The sequence below is a fragment of the Amblyomma maculatum genome, chromosome 1 (assembly GCF_055883805.1).
Source record: "Amblyomma maculatum isolate TAMU_Amacu chromosome 1, ASM5588380v1, whole genome shotgun sequence".
Classification (NCBI taxonomy): domain Eukaryota; kingdom Metazoa; phylum Arthropoda; class Arachnida; order Ixodida; family Ixodidae; genus Amblyomma; species Amblyomma maculatum.
In genome coordinates this window covers 229359075-229381892 of record NC_139344.1, presented here as the reverse complement: position 1 = coordinate 229381892, position 22818 = coordinate 229359075, and the positions used below count along the sequence as shown (strand labels likewise).

Below are 22818 nucleotides of genomic sequence, written 5' to 3'. Positions count from 1 at the left end.
GCTCTAACCCGCGGGTTGTAGCGCGTGCAGTGCTACTTATTCTGCCTACGCTTTTCTGCGGATGCGTATGTGGTTAACGCCTGCCGGAAAACCCAGGAGGGTGCGCAGGGCTCGTTTTCCCCTGATCACCACATTTTAAAAGAAAGTAACTGTAGAAGCAGTCTCTGTCGTTTGCCGGCATGCCTTTGTTTTACCTGGCGCACTGAACGTTTAGCTGTGGAGCCATGATGCGTCGAGGCGTGTTATCGCATCGGTTTTCTCGCTGCGGCACGCAGCCTTTGTTTGGGAATGTGTAAGAAAATCCTCGTGCTTAGCCATTGTGGCATCGTGTCTGTCGTGTGGTCTGGGACTTGATGACCTGAACGGCTCGTTTTTGTCACCCCATGTGCGTAATTAGAACCTGAAATCCGATGACGACATCGTCGTTATGCAATACCTGCCTTGTACTTGGGCGAGCTACCTAGAAACACTGGACCCCTCAGGAATGTGTCGAATATGTCTTAGCACGATATCCGCGAATACTTTTTTGTTGTTAGTTACCAAAAGTCTAGTATTTTCGGGAATTCGTACATCGACAAGGGTGCTGTTATTTGCAAGTGTCGAAGTAGTGGAGACTTCATGACTTGCGGTTTCTTAAAATTCATCTCGGAAAGGGAAACTAAATGGCATATTGCTGTCTATTCACACTTGCGACTAGATGAGGTCGCGCGACTACCAGTCGCGTGACCAGAGGAGAGGAGCCATGTTCACACTTGCGACTGTCGCCTTCTCGAAAAACGAGTTGGGAATAGGAAAGCTGCAGGGCGATGACAGCGAACGTCGGTAGCAGCCGCTTGCCAGACACTTCAGCTTTTTCAGGCGAGAACGCCGACGACGGATAGACGGTGTCAATATAAAATGTTGCGCCTGCATGAAACCCATTTCTCAAAAGTTCATAGTACTTACTGGATAGTCCGAATATCTTTCCAATCTCCTCCCAGGCCATATCCTTCTCCCTGCCTTTGAATTCCGGATGCCGTTTATTGAAAAGGTAGGGATATTCTTTAATTGCATTGAGAAGGTGCTCGATCGAGTACTCCGGGACCTTGCTGATTGGTGGAATGATATGCGACTAGTAGTCTCGCGCGACTAGAAATTCGAGCAGTGCCCGATCGGCCCGCGGCAGTCGCTTTTCGACCGATGCGACCATTTGCGACTGTCGCTTTTCGACCAAAACGGTCGCGCGACCGCTGCTAGTCGCAAGTGTGAACGGGCCTTTACGTGCATTGTTTTCGTTTGGGAGAAACTGTTGTCATTGAACACTCAGAAAATGAATTCGACACACACGGAATGCTTCGGCTCCTTGTCTTTGCAGACAGTGACAGCACAAATTTTACACCTCGGAAGTTGCATGGCAGTGTATTGGAGTATTTAAAGGGAAATCTGCCAAGTCGGTAGACCCAGTGCAATGAATCTGATTCAGAGTAAGGTTTCACTGAAATTGAAAGCTGCAATATGTCAAGAAGGTAGAGCCATATCTTGCTAGGATCCAGGGTAGCACGAGGGGAAAGAAGGTAGCTACACAGTATGAAAGGGAACAGGAGGAGGGTTGAGGGTGAGCCTCATTTCACAAGCCTGCGTTTATACGAGGGGACTTGTCTCGATCTGGACTATGCAATCATCACTAGTAGGGTTTATGTGCGTTTTTGCTTTTGGAGAATTGTAGTAGTAGTAGTAGTAGTAGTAAAGCACTTTATTTCAGAGCAGAGATCAACTAACATCACCTGTATAGTTTAGTTAGAAAATAATGTAGTAGATGCTGGTCACTTTTTCTCCCATGAAGAAAAAAAAAGAAACCTGACAAAAAGCCTCTTGCTTTGTGGTTATCTTGTGCTGTGGCATGACTTTTTTTTCTCGTAGTCATATTTTATGTGCAGCATCCAAATGTGACCGCTTAAAAATATTTTTTGAATCGTTGAACTTTAATGCAACTTTTTCCATTTTTGAGCATATAATTGTGCATCTATTGTCACGGCTTTGATGCGTATAACATATTCTGCTACAACCGTCATTTAGGATGATCATTTGGTGTAATTCGAGGATAGTATTATGTACTGTTTCACGAATGATGCTGCAGGCAGGGATTTCAAGCTTCCTGATAACTGCCTACAGGGCCTGGTAGAACTTCAGTAACTAATTTAACTTTCTTTGAAGGTTGTTGGCTGTGGCATAGTGTAACTTTTCCAAGTCTTTATATATATATATATATATATATATATTTTTTTTTTTTTTTCTTCTTGTATGTTGGTTTCATCATTGCAAATGCTTCTGTGACAAATGTGTTTTAGAATGCATCCTTAAACCGCGCAAAAAGACAAGGGACGAAGAAGAAACCTACAGGGCGCCTCATTTGTGAGTTTGTTAGGTTATAGTGAGATTGCGATGAATGGTAAAAAATGCGCCGCATCGTTGTAATAAGTTCTGTGCTGTGGCCTGTTGGTTTCTTCCTCGTCCTCTAGTCTTTTTGCGCGGTTTCTAGATGCATTGTAATACTAGTCACCAAGTAGCCTGCCTCTCAATTTTATACAAATTTGTCACTCATTTTGGCTCATTCACTGAGTGACCTAATACTGTGCTTCTTGCAATTTATTTTAAGTTCCATGGAAGTGTAATGGACCTTCAGGACAAGCTCACCATGCATCCTATTTTGGCTGTTAAAACCCTTTCTTTGTGGTTTGTCGTCACCCTCCCCCCTCCATTATTTTCTCAGAAAAATGCTGGCTATTTTGAACAAGTGGGCATTATGTGCTTTCAAGCCATGAATCAGCCTGTTCAGAATATCTGCATTGTTTTTTTTTTTTTTTCTTTTTTTACAAATGTATGCGTGTTTTTATGAGCTCACTTTAGGGATTTTCTTGTCTTAGCACTGTGAAAACATGTATCTTTTGTATTCTTGAAATGCCCACTAGCTTTTAAGAAAGCTGCTGTGCTGCAAGTCCTTTACAAAAAGTGCGCAGCACGCAAATGGATATGCCTCTGCAAAGGAGCAATCGTTGGCATTACTTGAATCAAGTATATCTCTGTCCTAGAGGTAATAATAAAGGAGCATAGGCACTTAATCTTCAGTTGCATGTTATGCACCACCCTTGGTTCATAAGACATTAGTATGCATAGGCCATCACAAGGAGTTCGCCTGACCCAAGTAAATAATTCGTAATTAAAATTTTTTGACTGTTATTTTCGTTAAAACAGTCTAACAATGACTGTGATACCGAAGTTTGGTTCAGTTCAGTGGTATGAGTGAAACTATAACTTGATTGATGCTTTTGTCATATTAATTCATTCTTATTCATGTATATCAATCAGCCTGTCCCAAGACCTGAAAGGCAGTGCATAAAGAAGGAGCTAAATTATGGCTGTTTTTTGTGGTGGTTTGCACGATGTGAACAAAAGTTTGTATCATAGCTTTTGTTTGGCTGTTGACTGCTTTTCCCTATACCTGATATTAATTTGCCTAAGTGCACATTCTTGGGGTGCACCATTTTTCTGCTAGCTGGCCTTGATGTGCAAGATGAATTTAATGCTTATTTAATGTACTCTTCTTGGTGCTATGGCTATAGTTCTCCTTGGTGGGCATCAACTTCATGAACTATCAGGCTTGATAGCAATAAAAGAGCAGAACTAAGCTTTTTGCTGATTTTTTAGTCAAGTTTTGTCGGTTTAAGGCACTTAGTACGTGATTGCATATGTATACATTCGAAACACTTTTTTTTTTTTTAAGAATGCTCTAGTCAGACTAATTTTGTTTAGGGCAAATTTACCTTCCTTCATTTTGCCTATAGAACTTTTTTTATGCCAGCTAGCAGACACAGTGACAAGTATTTCACAAACAGTGAGATATGTATCTGTATGTGAATAATTGGCTCTTGATGTTTTCTATTGCAAACCCAAGGACTTGGTTTTCTTGAGGCTTAGTTATGATACTTCGTTTTTCTTAACAAGGGGATAAAGTGGTACCCCATGCCCTTATTACTTCCATATTAAGCTGGACCCTGATATGAAAGTATGCTATCATTATTATTTTTGGATTTGGTAGCAAAGCATAATTTTTATTTTGGCTCTGAATGCCTCTTTTCTCCCTGGCCATTTGCCAATTTTAGTAATGTGTATGAGTGTTCAAGCACACAACTTCAGCACAAGTGGCACAATTCTCTGTGTTTGATACAGATGCTGCCCATTCAGCAGATACCAGCAAGTTTGGGAACATGAAGGAGGATCTGGCTGGACCAAAAGCCTCTCTTGGGAAAATACGCTGTCCTTCCATTTTGCATCTTGCAGAAGTTGAAGGCAAAAGGAGTGTGAAGCATCTTCGAGGAGGTGCAGGCCCAAACTTCTGCAATTAAAGTGGTCTGGGAACGTCATTTAATATTTCATCTTTTTCTTTTTTTTTGTTCAGTCTTTTGTAGTATTTTCTTAGCTGGCTTTGAAACCCTTGTGACTTTGGTCTCCGTGCATTAAAAAAAAATGGTTTTTATACATTTGCTTTTAGAAAGTGCACTTTGTGGACTTTTAATTCATGTTCTGTTTTTTTCTGCATATTAATGCATGTTCTTGTGATAAAAACAGCTTTATTGTGCTAGGAGCTCTTACTTGTTTGAAGAACTTACCAATTTGGTGGTTTTATTTTAGACTGTGTAGGCTTTGGCTGAGTGTTTAATGGGGTATATTTTATATCCAGTGGTTTTCAACCAAAGCTCACCATTGGCATAGTGGCACAGTTGATCGTTTTTCTGTTATAATAATAATGTCGCACTACAGAGCAGACTAAGTCAGGAAACGATGCACATAAAGTGACTGAACTATAATTTAGAGTTAATGCAGTATGGCTGGCTATATGCATTCCAGCTACAGGGCATCTAAAGATGAAATACCAATGACAATGACTCGTGGTTGAGTGGCACTTGCATGTTGCTTGTGGGGAAGGGTCTGAGCTGGTATTCAGACATAATGAGGATGGAATGCCATGCACACAGACAGGTCTTTGGTGGTCACAATAGGGCTACATTTGTTTAAAGCAAGCAAACATTCTTTTGAATATACATAACCATGGTCAGCTGGTTAACACTAGTGTGTACGCACCTCAATAGGTCGTGAATACATTCGAGCATTGCATTGTGTTGCCTGGGAATTAGATGCACCGAGCTGGTTTTGCATGTTAGTATTGCTCAGTTTTTGCTGAAGCATATGTGCTGTGTGCATGCCTGGTTATGGTCTGTTTAATTGCATGCTGCTTTGGTGTAGTGCAATGGTCACCTGCTCTACCTTTTCATGCACTGCTTACTGCATCTTGTGTCCCTTTTGTCTTTAGAGTGGACCCCAACTTAAGCATGTATTCAAAGTCTGCTGGGAGTGGCTAAACTGTTGAGGCTGGGGCTGATATATGGGCCGGTGGACTTGGTAGGATAATGCCATTGCATGACACTGCTGTCAGTGGCAGTCTGGAGGTCAGCCATTGTTCTTTGGTGTGCCTGTCATTGCTTTTTCTGTCTTATGTTTTTGTGCTTTTATGAACTTAAAAAAATGCTTTCAAGGAGTTTGTGTGTGTGTGTGTGGGGGGGGGGGGGGGGGGCTGTTATAATTTAAGGTTTCATAATGCGTGTGTTGAAGCATTTCGTTAGATTTTTATTGTGCACTTACTTCTTCCTGCGAACCAGTATGCTATCAGATGTCATTAGTGTTTTTTTTTTCTATGTAGCAGCAACACAGCCAGACAGACATTAACTTACACAAACAAAATGGGTGGAACACCTAGGTGTGATAATATTGTATGTTTGAGCACGCATATTCCGACAATAGGTTAAAAAAGGGTTTCAGTAACATTTCTTGTGATCTGGATTTTCCTGCTGTGTGCAGTTGTTTAGTTATTTAACAGTGGCTGTGTACCTTTCTGGTCATGTCCTTGGAATACTTATGTTTTGTTGTAGAGGTGCAAGCAGCACATAAGGGAACATGTTTAAATATGTCCCTCACTTACATTCAGTACAGCGGTACATTGTGTAATGCTGATTTGTTACTCTGTTTTAACATTAGGGACACTGCTCTTAAAAATTATGAAAATCTGAGGCAAACCACATAAAAGGTGTGATGAGCTGGTCCCCTAATTTTTGAGAGTACCACAGGCACACGTTTGGCTCTTAGTGGTAGTGACTCAAAGGCGCACTTTCTTGAAGCTTGAATCTGTACTGATTGACATTCTTAAATTCTAGTTTGAGGTGAACAGTAGTTGGTGGGGATGACTTTTTTTTTTTTTTTTTTCAACATCCTCTCCCTCATTTATAGCTCATTATTCTGTTGGTGGAAAATGGTGCTGACCAACAGGTCAAAGCCTTTGAAGTTAAAGCCTCTTTACATCTGTCACCTATTGCCAAGGTCATCCAAGCACTGAATGTTCTTTTCAGGACCTACACCTGCACTGGTAAGTCACCAATGTCTTAGCTAATTCAAACCATACGTTGTTTGTAGTATTTGCCTGCTTAATCAATGTTAAGTGTGCATTTTTTTTTTTTTTTGGGCTCTTAGTGTGTACATGCACAAAATGGTAGTAGTTGTACCTTCATGCATGCTGCATTTGCTAGTTGAAAAAGGAGGAGTGGCTGATGGCGTGGAATTGAGCCTTCTATGAAAAATTGTAGGAAGGAACACAATCTGTCATGTTTCACAACTCTCCACATGCTTTCCTCCTCTCCTTATCCCTGTTATGAAGGTTGACAATTGTTGCCTTTCAGTATGATTTTCTTTCCTGCATATTCGGTGCCATATTTGGATTGTTATTCCAAGGCAAGCAAATGTTAGTTATCAGCCCATGACATTGCTCCACTTACCTCCTTTGATTTTTTTCCTCCTTCTCTCTCTCTTTTTTTTTTTTCTTATAGCACATGCCCATAATTTTGCATAGTTTTTTAATTGAATGATCATATTGGAATGAAATGTGCAGGATTTGAGGCTTACAAAAGATTTCTGGTTGTTCAGTCGTTAAATTGGTATCCAAAATTTCAAGTTTATTTGAATTTTTCAGATGGGTATAACTATGACTGAAGAATCATGATAGGGACAGTTTGATGCAGGGAAATAGTTATGCATTTTTTTTGCAGCTCAGGTATCCTAATTTTGGTTTACAGAGGTTTTAAACTCCTTTAAACATTTTATCATATGTGCTGGTTTTCTCATTGTAAAAGATTTGTGTTTAAGTTTTAGTCTTGTGTGATGTAGAAATTGCATGATCACTTAATAATCGTGACACATAATGGACAATAATTACAGTGGTATAAATCTCAAGGGGTTCGCATAAATATTTGCACACTAATAACTAGTTAACCTAAGCTTCATTAATTCAAAATTTTGATTATTCATTGTATTGCATAATACATGCTGTATTGAGGGTTATTATGCCACTGGCAGTTGCGAAACGAATGAGCAGGAACTTTTGCTAGTGCTTGTAGAACGTCTTTGGTGTTGGTATCACTTGGCAGCTAGATCTAATGCTTAGTTTATTTTCTTTGCAGTAGTAAGCAGTGCAGGCCCGGCCCGCATAACTTTACGTTTCCACTCCGCTCAACCAAGTGATGACAAGAAGCTGCTACCAGATCGCACTGTTCCAGTGTACAATCCTTTCACGTCCAGACAGTTTACCTATTTTGTCACCATGGAAGCCCGAACGGATGGGTACAGCTATAATGGTAAAAAGGAAGAACCTACAGCTCCTCCAATCACCTCAGCACCAGCAGACATAGTATCTTCCAGCAGTCCACTATCTGGCAGTGAGCAGGGTTTGGCCTCTATGGCTGAACCTTCCACACTGAATGGCTCTGCTTCAGACAACCATGGGGAGGATGGCCTGTCTGAAGAGCCTATCCGCAAGCGTCGGCGCAGTAGTAATGACAGCACTAATGGTACTGCTACACCGACCTGCAAAGGACGTTCCTCACGAGGTGACAAGGCGCGGGCCACAGATGGTGATGCTGCCGGTCCTCGTAAGCGAAGTGGCAATTCAAGTTCAGACACCGAAAGTGGTCCCAGTGAGCAGGAAATGGATGGGGACCCTTCAACCCAGGACTCTTATGGAAATGGACATTCTCCTAAGGTGCCACCACTCAAAATTGTTTTGCCTTCAAGTGGTGCAAATAACCTCGAAGGCTCTGAGCCTGCTGGCAGCGCAAACTCCAAGGAGCGCAAAGTTTCCTCGAGCAAGCCTGCCTTGCCTTATGTTGTGAATGCTTCAGAATCCTTGGGCGAGGGCTCTCCTGGTGAGCAGGCGGCAGAAGAGAAGGAGCGGCGGCGAGAGGAAGAGCGCTGCCAGCGGGTCACACGTAGCAGCCACCGTGCAGCCTTGACTCATGAAGATGAAGTGGAAGATGCGCCTGAGGTGCACCCACGAAAGCGCAAGCTGCGAGCCAGGGAAGAGCAGCAGCAGCAGCAGCAGCCATTACATCAGCAGCAACAACAACAGCAGCAACAACAGCAGCAACAACAGCAGCAACAACACCAGCAGCAACAACAGCAGCAACACCAGCAGCAACAGCAACACCAGCAGCAACAGCAGTCACAGCAGCAGCACCAGCAGCAGCACCAGCAGCAACACCAGCTACAGCAGCAGCAGCAACACCAGCCACAGCAGCAGCAGCAACACCAGCCACAGCAGCAGCAGCAGCAGCAGCAGCAACAACAACAACAGCAACAACACCAGCAGCAGCAGCAGCAGCAGCAGCAGCAGCAACAGCAACAACAACAGCAACAACAACAACAACAACAACAGCAGCAGCAGCAGCCACTACTCCAGCAGCAGCAGCAGCAGCAGTCAGGCCTTCCACCCTCGCTAGGGCCTCCACAACTTGTCGAGGAAATAAGCCAACCTGTCACCAATGGCTTCCAGATGTTCTTAGACATCCGAAAGCAAGTGGAGAAGCGGCGCCAGTCCATGTTGGTTGTGCACCCCAAGCCTCCCCAGGGCTTCAAAGACTATCTCCTCAATCGGGGCTCCTATGTGCTAGAAGGAAATCCGTCTTCACGCCTCTCTGTGCCGATGGTAAGGTTACTTTTTTTAAATGTTTTTGTTTCAAAGCCATTTAAATTTATAGGGTTGGCTGTGCAAGTAAAATAATTATAGGGCCACACTTAAGCTCCATCATAAAAGTATGATGTGATACCAGCCTGTGGCCTTCTGGGTTGCTTCTTTTATGAGAAATTGATGCAAACACGCAGTTTGCACCCAGGAAGCTGTTTTCTAACTTCGAGCACAGAGGCGCCATCTGTTTTAGCTTCAGATCCATCTTGCAGCACATGGCAAGACTCAAAATAGTTTGCTTTGTCTGTGTATCGATGCCCTGCAAGAGCTAGAGCTAGTGCACGAAGTTTACGTTGGCCTTGTCCGAATGGGGGACATTCATTGGCACCGCACCATGGGGCATGTCTGGAAAACGTAATTTGCCAGACAAGCATCGACTCTACTAGCAGTAATATATTATGTACTAGAACGAAAATACAGCTTTTCAGAAACAATAATAAAGGCAAGTAAAAGGAGAAAGCAGCAGCCACATTGCCACCAAAGTAAGATATGGTGACTTCGGCCTTCAGGAAAAATGTTTGAATTATCTGAAATTTCACCTTATTCAATTACCCTAAAAATTGCCTAAAACAGCTTGCATCACGGCGTACTCTAGAGCTGAAGAACCACATGGATATGAGAGAGAAATATGTGTAGGCATAAAAACAATGTGGTGACATCTCGAAATAAATCTAAAAGGCCAGTGACGCACACGGCAGAGTCTGAAATGGCGTGACTTGCCACACCACAGTCACAGCAAGTTGGCAGCAATGGGCGAGTGATTGAAGAGGTGGGCGCAAAACCACTGCCGCCCATCGTGGGGAAGATCCTGGTTCCCGTTAAACAACCCCAGATGGTTGAAATTTCTGGTGCCATCCACTAGGACGTGCCTCATAGCCTAAGTCGCTTTGGGACTAACCCTTTTTAAAACTATTTATTATTTTAAATTTTTTATTGCAAGCGATCATCTGTCATCTTTAATTTTGTAAGTTGAGGGGCAGTGTCACTGTATTAACCTTTCGCCACTTGTAGAAAGCAGAAGTTCAGAGTTTTGGGAAATTAAACGGTCACCAAAGTTACTAATAGGTTTAATGGGGCCATAAACTCAACTATTACACATTTCATTTCTGTTCATTCAGATAGCATAGCTTCTTGCAATTACTGCTACATTTGTTTGGTACAGAAAGCTGTTCTTCAGCTAAGAAGCTCTCAATTAAATGAAAGTGTTTTACACTATGGGCCCATATTCCAAGAGTGAAACTGTCATTTGTGTCTGTCTTTGTAAATGCTAATTGTGGCATAAAGCCTCGTGTCCCGTAAAATGCCAGCGTTGTCTCCGTGCAAGTGTGCATTCACTATTCTAGAGCACACTTAAGTGTGCTCTAGAATAGTGCCTGTCGGAGTGTCCTGCATCATGATCATGTGCTGTGTCTACCAGCATGAACCCACTGACGTGGATGGTCAGGCGGCAGCGATGGGTAATTTAATTGATGCGTTGGATATGCTGGAGGTAGGATGTTTCTTATCATTTGCAGTTCTCAATATCTGCGGTGCTAAGGCTCTTGAGTTGAGCTCGTGGGTTCTCTCAAATTAGTTTTGAGAGTTTTTTCGTGCCTGGCGAACCTCTTAACGCTTCGTCGGCGAAATCTCGCAGTGCATGCATGAAGAGCAACACAGGGAGAAATTTTTAGCTCACTTGTTTTATTTATTTACTACGAGTAAAATAATAAATGCATAACAGCATTATCTAGTGGCTCTTGCAGCACCTGCATAAATGGAATGCAAAATGTAAATTATCGCTTGCACCTGCGGCAACTTATGTTTGACGACATTGCAGACGGAAGGGCATCACGGCGATTTTCTATTTCAGTGAGTGCTCGCTACAGATCATTAACACTCAGTGTTGTGCGAGCAAGCTAGCTTTTTGTTGTTTACCATAGACAACATTAACAATCACCATCTATCACTTCTGAGTCATGTGTTTATGAGCAGAGCAAAGGGAGCAATAGCACAGCTTGGTGCTGTTGGACATCTCGCTGCCGCAACTAGAACGCCCAAACATTTTGCCGCTACTTGTAGTTGAAACCGTGCTGTAATCCACTTCCAGCGTTAGCACTGTTGGTATTGTTGAGTACGCAGGGTGACCAGATCCTTTGGAGTCGCAGATTCAGTGGATTTTTTACGAAGCCAACAAAATGACACACAGCTGTGAAGCTGCCAATTTAATAACACAGATAAAAAAACGAGAGGGAGAAAAAACACGAATGGCTTTGAAAAGGTGAAACGGCGACGGCGCACCAACGGATACATGGCACCATCTCGTGACTGGTCATTACACTACTGACAAGCACCAATCAGGATAGGGTGAAAACGACACTTCTCGAAACGACGCAAACATGTAATACGGGCGTATTTGAAATTGTGGCACTGATTGTGGGATGGATTTTAATGTTTGGCCAGATTGGAGGCTTGTTCTACCTTTACTGAAATTTCCACAGTATGTTCCTCGCAGTTTTGTTGTGCTTTATGCTAAATTTCTCAGTGGCGTGATATTTTATTTTAGCGCAAATAAACTTTATAATTTCCCTTTTCGTGTTCTCGACCGGAGAGATTTCTGTGGACAACCTTGCATGTATGACGTCACTGGACACAGAATTTGCACTCTGTTTTTGCTGAAGAACATTTCGAGCTTGCTTATGGTCATTTCAGACAAATAATGACCCGAGCTGTTACTAACACTTGCAAGTGTAGCCCAACAATGCACCCATATATGTTTTGGGATGGCATGTGTGATGTCTTCTGGTTCTGGCTCTTTTAACACACTTCTACATGGTATTTTGGAAAACTGTTTTTGTACCAGAGAGAGCGGACTCTTAAGTAATGTGATTTGATTATCAACTCAAATAGTTGTAAAACCCCTGGAGGTTGATCTCCTGTAATACTGTAACACTTGGTAGCAAGATTTGTGATCGTCATTCCATCTTGACCATCTCTAATTTGTAAAAAAAAAATTCATGGTAGATGTGGGTATAGAGAATAGTAATCTGCCTGAATATTTGTGGAGAAAAGAAATGATGAATACGGGCATTATAAAAAGAAAAACATACATTTAGCATATCACTTCATTTACAATTTTTTTTTTCTGCATTTTTTTTTTTTTTTTCATGTTCCATCACGCTGTAGTTTAGAGTGGCACTTGACCATCTTTGATTTCTATATAAAAAAAAAAATTCATGGTCAATGTTGGTATAGAGGCTAGTAATCTGCCAGATTATCTGTGGTGAAAAGAAATGGGAAGGGGGGAGGGGGGGAATACGGGCATTATAAAAAAAAAATTAACATACATTTAGCATATCACTGGATTTACAATTTTTCCTACATCTTTACATGTTTCTTCACACTGCAGTTTAATCCAGATATGGAAAATTTGTTTTCTGCAAATGTTATATTTATTTCAATATCTAGAAAATGGTGCTATTTTGTGAATTTGTTTTGAAGGCTTACGAAATAACTATGTTTTCATAGTTATTTCATAATAATAGATGTTTTCTATAAAGAAAAATTAAATTCTGGTCATGGGCTATATGTCTGTTTGCAGAACAGAATCACAAATACTCAAAAGACCAATCTTCCTCAACTTTGACTGCAGATTGCATGCACTGGCGGTCCGCATAAAAATATGAAACACACCTTCGTTGATAGCCCAATTTGTTGGCTTTCAGCCTGTGCAGTTTCCATGAAACTATTCATTTTAAGGAAAAAAATATTTTTTGAAGTTCAGCAGTCGCTGTGAAGTGCATAACTCCGCATGGGCACTATAGTGTATAACGGCTCAGTGCGCTGAAAGTGCTCACGCATAACTGTCATTTGGCGTTTCTCATAGCTGGAGTCGCTTTGAGACGTTAAACCCAACGAACCAACCAAACCATAACTGTCATGCATAAGTGCTCATTGCACTGGTGCAGTGCGTGGCATGGACAGGAACTCCACCATGTGTCTGCACCGGGGCAGTGTGAGTGCGTATGACGCCACCAAACATGTTGGCAGTGGGGTGTTTAGTCTGAGTGTGCCACTGTCTGTGCAATATTTTGTGATCATTGGGGAGAGAGTTAAAGGGACAGAATGCTGAGATTACGAGAAGACGAGTGCCTCATATAGTACAGATCAAGCACTACTTTCAGCATTTGTCACTGAGCTGCTTTTAGTGTTTGTCACTGTGACTAGATGGCACCACTGTGTTTTAGATTCCTTGGTGGCAGCGCTGACTATGGATCACTAAAACTTTGTCAATGAGGCGTACATTCCCGTGCTGTGGTAGCCTTGTGTGTGGAAGCTGAAATGGCACTACTCTACACCAAAAATGTAATTACTGTCTTGGGGGGATTTAGTTTTCAGTATATCACTTTTTCAATAATCATTGCGGTCACTGCTCATAGTTCCTCACATTGGCCTACGTAATGGGCACAGTCAGCAACCTTGGGCAGGAAGCTTTACATTGCACCTAAAAAAAATTGGCTGATTCAAGTATTCTGTATTTTTAAGCATTGTGCTGCTTGATTTTAGTCCACACGCAGATTATAAGTGCCATGAAGATGTGTTAGCTGCAGCTAGAGCATTGCTGCATAGGACTGCAGGTCTATGGTTTAATGAAACTAATACTATGTGCTATTCAATAGTTCCTTCCAGCACTACCAGAGTTGCAGTGAGTTCAAAGGCGACACTGCTTCCTGATGCTGCGAAATGTAGTGCTATTGTAATATGGGCAAACGGGATAACATGCTGTAAGGTGTGCATTCACCATGTGCTATTTCAAATCGTACCATAACATACGTTTACATTGGGTGCTCTGTTTCTTGGGTTTAGAGTCCATGACTTGCATATGTTGAAATAGCACTGCCAATATGGTACTAGGCTTGAAAGCAGGATGTCTGGCTTCAGTATAAACTTAACCTTGTTATGGGTTTGTCAGCATGTTCATTGGTCATAAATGGCATATTGGAGTTTTTTTTGGCCCCATTTAATCTACAGCATCCATGAGAAATAAATTCTTTTTGTTTTAATTTCAAGTATGATTTTGGTGCTCCTATCTACTGAAGTAGAATGTTTGTTTATCGACAAAAATGATTTTGCTTCTTAGCTGATGTTTTCACTACATCTTTGTTTGTGTGTGCAGAACTAAACATGTGAATAGGGTAAGCAGCGTAACATAGGGCAAAATGCTCTTCTAAAGTTTGTTAATGGTCAAATATTTAGGAGAATCTCCCAAGGTGGAGTAGATTTGTAATAAGGGAGTAATTACTCATTGCATCCACACAAGCGCAGCCATACGGCTACAAAGGAAAGCTATACAGCTTTCTCAGAAACTTCGTAGTTAAAGAAAAATTCGTCCTGATCCGGGAATCGAACTGGGCACCACCGCCTTTCCGGGGCAGTCACTCTACCGACTGAGCTAACCAGGACGGTCAGCAGATCAGATGGTAGGGCGAGAGCGATTGATCTATGGGAATGGTGTTGGTCAAATATTTAGGGGAATCCCCCAAGGTGGAGTAGATTTGTAATAAGGGGGTAATTACTCATTGCATCCACCCAAGCGCAGCCATACGGCTACAAAGGAAAGCTATACAGCTTTCTCAGAAACTTCGTAGTTAAAGAAAAATTCGTCCTGATCCGGGAATCGAACCCGGCACCACCGCCATTGCTGACCGTCCTGGTTAGCTCAACTGCCCCGGAAAAACGGTGGTGCCGGGTTCGATTCCCGGATCAGGACGAATTTTTCTTTAACTACGAAGTTTCTGAGAAAGCTGTATAGCTTTCCTTTGTAGCCGTATGGCTGCGCTTGGGTGGATGCAATGAGTAATTACTCCCTTATTACAAAGTTTGTTAATGTTCTTTCATCGTTGGTTGCCCAGAAAATGTTAGTTTGTATTTTATTCCAGCCGTATCTGCATATAGCGTATGCAGATGACGAAGCGCGAAGAACATGCTTAACACAGTTGTGATTGGTTGCGAAGGTTTGTAAGTAGCTACCATAGTGCTGTAAGGAACTTATTAGAGTATAGATAACTGCTTAATATGTCTGGCAAAAGTTTTCATTCGATACTGCAGGAATTCACCAAATTATCTTGAATTTCAAATGAACGGATATCAAGGTTTTACTGTAGATAACTTGGCTTTTTTTTTCTCTCTCTCTTTTTGTGGCTAAATGAAAATTCACTCTGCTGTGGTATTATTTCTAGATGTCTTGCATGCAGTAGCAAAGCTTTTCAAACTAGATTACTTTATGAGCTCAACTGCGGAGAGCTGAAACATAAAAAGCAGCATTCCTATTTTTAACAGCAAAATTGTGCTTTCTCTTCTCTTTATTTGTAATCTTCGTGCAATTTTGTTGCTCTCAACATTCACATGGAACAAAAATTACAGGGATGCACTTAAAGGGGCACTGCAGCGGTTTTCAAATGTGCCAATACTCTAAATTTTTAAAGTATTATTTGGTGATCATGTCTGTTATTTTTTTCAATTATGCATAAAACACCTGCGCATTCGCAGACTGAAAGCGCGCAATTCAAATCTCCCGCGCCCCGCGCGACTGCTACAGAGGAGGAAAGCGGAGAGGGAAACCTCGCTTCTTCGTCCATCGTGACGTCAATTTGAGGACCCGGAGGCATTCAGAGCCAGCGGAGGAAGCTTTCGGCGTGTGCTGTTCCTTGTCTTGCGGGCGTTGCGGACATACAAAACACGTCAAATTAGTGTTGTGCTCCTGATACAACACAGCTCTGATTGTGTTCGGATGGACAAACAGCTGTGGATGTGACGATGTCATTTTTCATCGTGTCAAAAGCTCGCTGCACAATGCGACGTTGCTGAGAAGAGAGATATATATAAGGAAACATTCTACTGGAAGCATTTTCGTGACTGTGACTACATGCAGTTCGTTCCTAATGTGACTTCTACATGGCTTTTTCTAAAAGACATGGCTGAACCATGACACGGTTCCTTTTATTTCCTCGCACAAAAGAGTCGTGCCAGTCACAATTTCCTAGAATTGCGTTTATTAAAGGCTGAAAAGGAAGATAAGGCTCGTGCTTCATATTTTCATTACTTTCTGACTATTCAGGTCTCATTTGTATGCGAACCGTTGCGCTTAGCATTGATTGTGACCTGTTCACGGAGTGCAATCTCGCTATATGGGACAGGCAGACAGCATCAACACGTATTCGTGTGTCTTTTTTTTTTTTTTTTTTTTTTTTTGCGCGCGCGCGAAGCTCAGCGCAACGGTTTCTGTGATCGCACACTGATGATCTTTGCGAACGAGCAGATGATTAAGATGAGCTAACTGTTGTGTCCTAGCTAGGTTGTGACTGCTGCGAGATCCTTTCCAGCAAATCGTGTACCGCACAGCTGAGTATGGGCGCATTTATTTATGGAGCGCAAAAAAATGTGGTTTCCTCTGATGCGTCCAAGCAAACAATAATTGAACACATTGCTGCCTCGTCATTTTGCATAGTCCTATCTTGTTTCGGGATGCAAATTAAATTGGAAATGAAAACGAGGCTCTTGTGAGAAAAACTATTTTAAAAAGTGGTTTTCTCATGGAGGTATGGGTGCGGCGGAGCTGCAGCTTGGCTTTCAACATATGTCAACCGTCATTTACGAAACGTATATTGTGAGCGTACGATAAAAGTGGAAGGTCCTCTACATCTGCTAAATGATGCATGACTCAAGTAGCATTCTGCGCGTGTTGGACTTAGTCTCCAGCATAATGGCTCCATGAATGCATCGCAGAGCTCTGAAACAGTGCTTCGCTCACGGTTCATTTGTCTAGTGGAAGCTTAGTGCTACTTCACTTTCTCCATAAAATTTTCCGTTTCCACAAGGTGCGACGTCTGGCACTCCAAGCAGGATTTGGTACACCACGCCTTGAGCCCTTTTTTCACAACGACTTTTCGGGCGGGGCGGGAGGTCCGAGACGGAGGTAGTCTGCTAGTGCATTGTTCGCTGCCATTCCCTCCCCAGAATATGCGCACCAAGGTTTAGCTGAGGGCCATGTAGTTTCTGCTAATAATGACACACACTACTTTTCTAAATGTCTTACTCTAACCAAAGCAAGATTTCTTAAAACCTACGCTCCCCACAACGGAAGTGCTGCATCGTTTGTGGGCTCATCTGGTACGGATACATGCGATGAAAATTCCGATAGTCAATCGAGTGGAAATGGCATGCCATAATGACATTCACAAAGCCGCAGAGAGCTGCGATCAGCACGCAGCGCAGCGAAGGAGCCGCATCGGCAACTTCCCCAGTCCTCAAAATGTCGTCACACGATGTCTTGGACAATCACAGGGGGCGACACGACCTGCAGTGAGCCCTGTCGCGCGGGCTGGGTATTTCTGATGAAAAAAAGGCTTTTTCTGTTTTTGTCTGCCTAATTTCAATCTGATATTCGAGTTCGCAGCATGAAAAACTAAGGATTTCCGTTGAAAGCCCGATTTTTGCAAAAAGTGCTGCAGTGTCCCTTTCAGTTCCTTTATGTGTGGTAATGCATTGCAGCAAGGAGGCGAAATGAAGGGGCATACGTGTGCTGTGCGATGTCGGTGCCCGTTTAAGATGCCCAGGTGGTTGAAATTACTTCGTTGTAGGCAGAATCCACATTCATGCCCTGCGCATGCGATGCTGGTGGCGTTTCCCTACTCCACTCGGTCGGCTCTCGGTGGCGGCGCATGCGCAGTGCGGAAATACCCTTCTCTCCTGCTGGGAGGCTGCTACCCTCCTCCTCCTCTCTGCAACGAGCGCAGCGGCGCAACACCTGTGGAACGGCGCAGGTGGTTACCATGGTTATGGCGCATGCGTTGTAGTAGCTTGTGCCATGCATGGTAACATTAAAGGGACACTAAAGACACCCAAGGATGCTATGAAAATCTAATAAACTACATTTGGTGACACTGTCGCCGCATATCCAGCAGCAAAAAAATCGAATAATTGCTGAGATATTGCGATAAGAAGTTTAGACTTTTTCTTGTTCCCGCCGGTCGAATTTAAACTGTTTCCTCCAACTACGTAGTCGGGGTAGAGTGACGCACACTATGACGTAAGCGGAGACTCCGTGATTGCTAGCGAGCTGGCATAGCCCGCGGCGTCACATCCCTCAGGGGCCAACATGGCAACAGCGTACTCGCAATCCACCATCGGCTCACAATAAGTGACGGCCACAGCCGAAATAAATAAAAAGATGGAGAGTAATTGACCGAGTGATGGGCCCATAAAGGAAGAAAAAAAACAGAGCGCTTGTAATGCACAATACTTTACATGTTTCTCAAGCCTTTGCGCTCTTTCTTGCACTGCGTATAAACAAACTGGGCCCTCGGTCATCGCAATGCTTCCCAAAATGTTTACATACAAATAAGATTTAGTTACCAGCAAAATAGTGTCCTCGCTGCTGCGCTTGCCAGTTGTGAAGCTTCGCCACACTTTTTTCCTTCAAGGTTAGAGCTACAGCTCCATAGTCAGCGAAAATTATGTTCACGGTAGCAGAGCATGACCGAAGAGCCGGTGCCCCTAAATTTGCCAGCGCTGTAAAATTCCACATGTTAAAATGGTTCCAGTGCACAATATAGTGCGCATAGGCATCCAGAACATTAGTTGCAAGTCGTGAGAGCAGGCAGCATACTCCGATGGTAAAGAAGTTGTAATTTAAGAAGTCAAGAAGTAATTTTTAGACCGGCATCAATGGCCTGTACACCTCAAAACATGTTCCATTATAAATGCGGCCATGACATAATATGCAGAAATATTTCCCAGCTCCCTGAGGCGCGGCGTAGCCGAGTGATTAGTGCCGAACGTTACGGAGCCAGCAATGGCGAGTTCGAATCCCGCGACGGCTTTTTTTTTTCTCTCTCTCTCTCTCTCTACAAATAAATTTTTTACATTTTTTAATGTATTTTTGATGCTTCATTATTTTTAGTTTTTACTTTTTACCCAAGGCCCTTTCTTTCGCCGGGTGCCCAGCGCAATAGATCGACGCTCTCCTTGATATGAGCGGCAAGTATGCCCCTTTTGTTTACAATGCCTGCAAATAGCACGTTGAAGGTCTTGTTGCCGCTGTATGTGGGTCAGATGTGCCATGATTTAGTGAACAATGGAATGATAATGCGTTTTTCCTTTGGCACTTAGCATATGTATGCTTTTCGTGGCGTACGTAGCTGCAGTCGAGCGGTCAGGTCAGAGTTAACGGGAGCTCGCAGTCGAAGTGGCGACGGCGGCAATATGTTGGCTCAAAAGTGTGAACGAAGGAGCGTGTCGGCGGCTGCGGATTTCGCTCACTCGCGCCTCCTAATGCTCAAATGTGAACGAGCCAGGCGCATCTGTTGCTCCAAGCTCGTAAAATTCAGGCGCTGCTGGTCCAAACTTGAAACGATCCGAGCACACACGAAGTGCTTGAGCCGGAACATAACCGAAACTGAAGTGGGCGCCTGTGGCGTCTCCAAGTATACTTTTGTATTGGCCTTGCAGCGTTTACGTTTCTTTTCGCCGTCGTTTACGTATGATAAAAGTGTGTTATCATATTCAAAACAACAAAACCTACGACAGCATTCAAACGGGCAACGTAATTCGCATTTGTCAGCCTCCGGGATCCCTAGCGCGTCACGTGATCTGTAGTTGAGAGTTTCGGCTATGGCGGCGATACCTGTATTTCTGTTCCTCCTCTTTACTACCTTATAACAGCTCTGTTTTAAGTAAGAGTGGATTTTTTGTAATCAGGAATTGGCATTCTATCGATGCAAGCCCACTTCAGTTTTCTCTTTAGTGTCCCTTTAACTTTACCTTGTCTTTACATGCCGTAGCGAAACTTACGCTTCAAAATTCTCCCGCTCTGACATTGGGCTTGTTTGCTGTGAAATTGGCATGAAGCTTGTGCATTGTTGACCTGTTATTTCATAGATAGTTTCACAGTAGTGCTTACTTGGTTTGGCCGCGCATGATGAGAAACCAGAACTGTTTGCGACGAGACAAGCAAGCAAAAAATGCCAATGCCGACTTTACGACGAAGGGCAGTGATGGCGTCATCTAGCTAGACGCGCGCATTGGAGCAGTTGCGGCTTTCTGTCTTGCCGCTTTCGCCCATCAGTGCCAGATGGCACCACCAGTGCCCTTTGTCGGAAAGTGGCATTGGTGCTTATCACTCCCTCAATCTCGTTACAGATGGTTCTAGTTTCTCATCATGCGTGGCCAAACCAGGTAAACACCAGTGTCAAACTTTGTGCAATGAAAGGGTTAAGAACATGCAAGCATTGTACATGGTTTCACCACAAACGAGCCCCCTGTTGAGGTGGGAGAATTTCTCAAAACAGTTCCAATAAAGTTGCAGAACATTGTACTTTCTCTCTTGATAATGCTGTGTTGAAGTCTAAATTTTATAAACCTTTGCAGATCAATTGTAAATTTTTTTTAACATGTCATGTGATCAGAATTTGACAAACTTATGAATATACTTGCTGGGACATTGATTATCTGGGAACATATTACTGAGGAGAAAAACTTTTTTTGTCATGATGTGGGTCTCTGAAATGAAAAACCCTGAGACCGAGGATTACTACATCAGAGACTGCCGTTATTATGCCTTGTATGAAAAAATCTTCGGAAAAAAAGTGAATTTGACTTTGTTGCCTTTACCGAAATGTATGTGATGTGCTGGATCAGGTAATGAAACAAAAAAAAGTGGGGACCTTGGTCTTAGAACAGTATTTACTGTCTGTTTTTGACTGAATTCACCAAAACTTCTTAGTACTAATGTAGTTTCATGCATTGATTTTATACAGATCTAAACTAAAATAATTGCTCATTGTAATGAAATGTGCTTCACAATTTTAAGTACCTTCAGTGGATTGGGTTAGATATGCCTGATGTGGTGATTAGATAGTTTTTGAAGGCAAACAGAAGTTAGGTAACTGAACTTGTGAGTAGAGGTGGGTGTGCTGTTGAGATAGGCAAGCATGTATGCTATGGCGTTTAATTTTTCCGTTTGTGGACTAAGAAAGGCATTAGATGAACACCTAAACGTTAATTAGATGTGTGCTTAAGTATAATGGTGTTTGGTGAGTAGTTGTAAGGCAAATTCGAATGCTCTTAGATAAATGTCGTGGTTTTGTTCCATCAGTATCAGTCATTTGCCATGATATGCGCCAGTTTGTCCTGTATGGCATCTGAAGGGTGACATGGTCAATGGTAGGAGGTGAAACTCATTTTCTGTATCTTATAGTTCTGTCTACCCATTGTGTTATCAGTTGTGACATTTCTAGATTTATAATGAATGATTTCATTGTGTGCAGCTTTTTTCACCTGTAAACATAAGTAAACCATTAACTTTCTGGTTTTAGCCGAAGAACGCCAGTAAACATATGCCAGTCAGGGGTGGAAGCACTGCTTCATTCTGCTCTAAACTGCTTTTCCTGCTTTAAAACTGCTCCAAATGGCTGCCACGAGGATTTGCTATCAAATATAGCTGAACATGAGAATGATGGCAGTGCACTGGTGCCAGAGGGGTAACACTTCTTGAGCTGGGCTTAATACAAATAAAATTTTTGAAACATATGGGAGCACGAAGCATAATAAATATTTAGTCACATGTAAACTTAATGTGGGCCGTAAGCGATTGAAGGGAATTGCGAAACAGTGTGCGTGACATAGCAACTCCTCACAGCCTTTTGAATCACCAGTGGAGAAAGAAGCGAGAGCAGCAAACAAAGCAGATAGTGCAAACTGCCACAAGCCATTAAAAAACTTGTCCAGCTACAAAAAATACATCAGTTGTTCCAATGATTTTGCTGCGAAAACAAGCCTGTACTTCACCATTGAGCCCCTTTGTCCATGACAAGCATGTCGGGCCTAAGTCAGATAAAAGCATACATGTACTAGAAGTGTAATAGGGTGGTGTGCCGAAGGTGCAAATCTCTAGAAAGGTGAAGTAAATAAGATGAAGGATGAAAAGGCTACCCTTGAGTGCCATCTATCCTCCCTGAAGGCGCTACTAACCAGCGCTTGGCAGTTTATCAACAGGGGTGTAGGATTAATAAGATGAAGGATGAAAAGGCTACCCTTGAGTGCCATCTATCCTTCCTGAAGGCGCTACTAACCAGCGCTTGGCAGTTTATCAACAGGGGTGTAGGATTAAAAAGGATATGCACAAGGTAAAGAGCAGAAATGTACCGCTCATTGATGTGAACTCCAATACGGGCACTGCTTGAGCACATTTAAGTGGTAGACTCCACATTTGTATCTGTCAAGCCAAAATGGGCAAAACCTTAAGGTCAAACATGATGTTCAATTATGAAGTGCCTAAGCAGGCATTCTCTTTGCTGCTCATTTATTCCTAATTGTTATTTAGGTCAGCATCTATTATATTAAACACCTTTACATGTTTTCATTGTCTTGCTTTGTCAGGGATGCGTGCATAGTTGCAAAAGGATTTAATGTTGCATAAAAAGGAGTCAAATTGGTTCTCAGGAATAGAAAACAGCAATTATTAAAGGTAGTTGGCCGAGGAAACGTGCTCCAAAACATAATTAGATTTTTCCAAAACTCTCTTTTCATTGCTCTAAAGCTGCTCTAAAATGCTGCAGCCTGCCTCCACCCCTGGCCAGTAAACAAAAATTACGGTATCGGTTAAAACTGAAAAGGGCCAACATTTCGTATGTTCATGCTAGCCTAGGTCCCATTCATGACATAAAACTTGTCATTTCCTTCCC

General features: G+C 42.7%; 1 protein-coding gene across 8 annotated transcripts in view; it reads left to right on the top strand.

The window, feature by feature from the left end:
• LOC146205851 (uncharacterized) overlaps positions 1-22818 on the top strand; it is a 45022-nt gene that overhangs the window by 8958 nt on the left and 13246 nt on the right. For 5 of the 8 annotated variants that reach the window (XM_084590486.1, XM_084590485.1, XM_084590484.1 and 2 more), the window contains 4 exons: positions 4207-4386; positions 5348-5483; positions 6319-6454; positions 7542-9061. In XM_084590486.1, coding sequence (XP_084446612.1) covers positions 5445-5483; positions 6319-6454; positions 7542-9061 — 1695 coding nt within the window. In that variant the 5' untranslated portion in view covers positions 4207-4386; positions 5348-5444. Of the gene's footprint in view, positions 1-18; positions 293-980; positions 1031-4206; positions 4387-5347; positions 5484-6318; positions 6455-7541; positions 9062-22818 lie in introns of those variants that run through there. The other 3 variants (XM_084590490.1, XM_084590491.1, XM_084590493.1) reach the window with 2 other exon arrangements.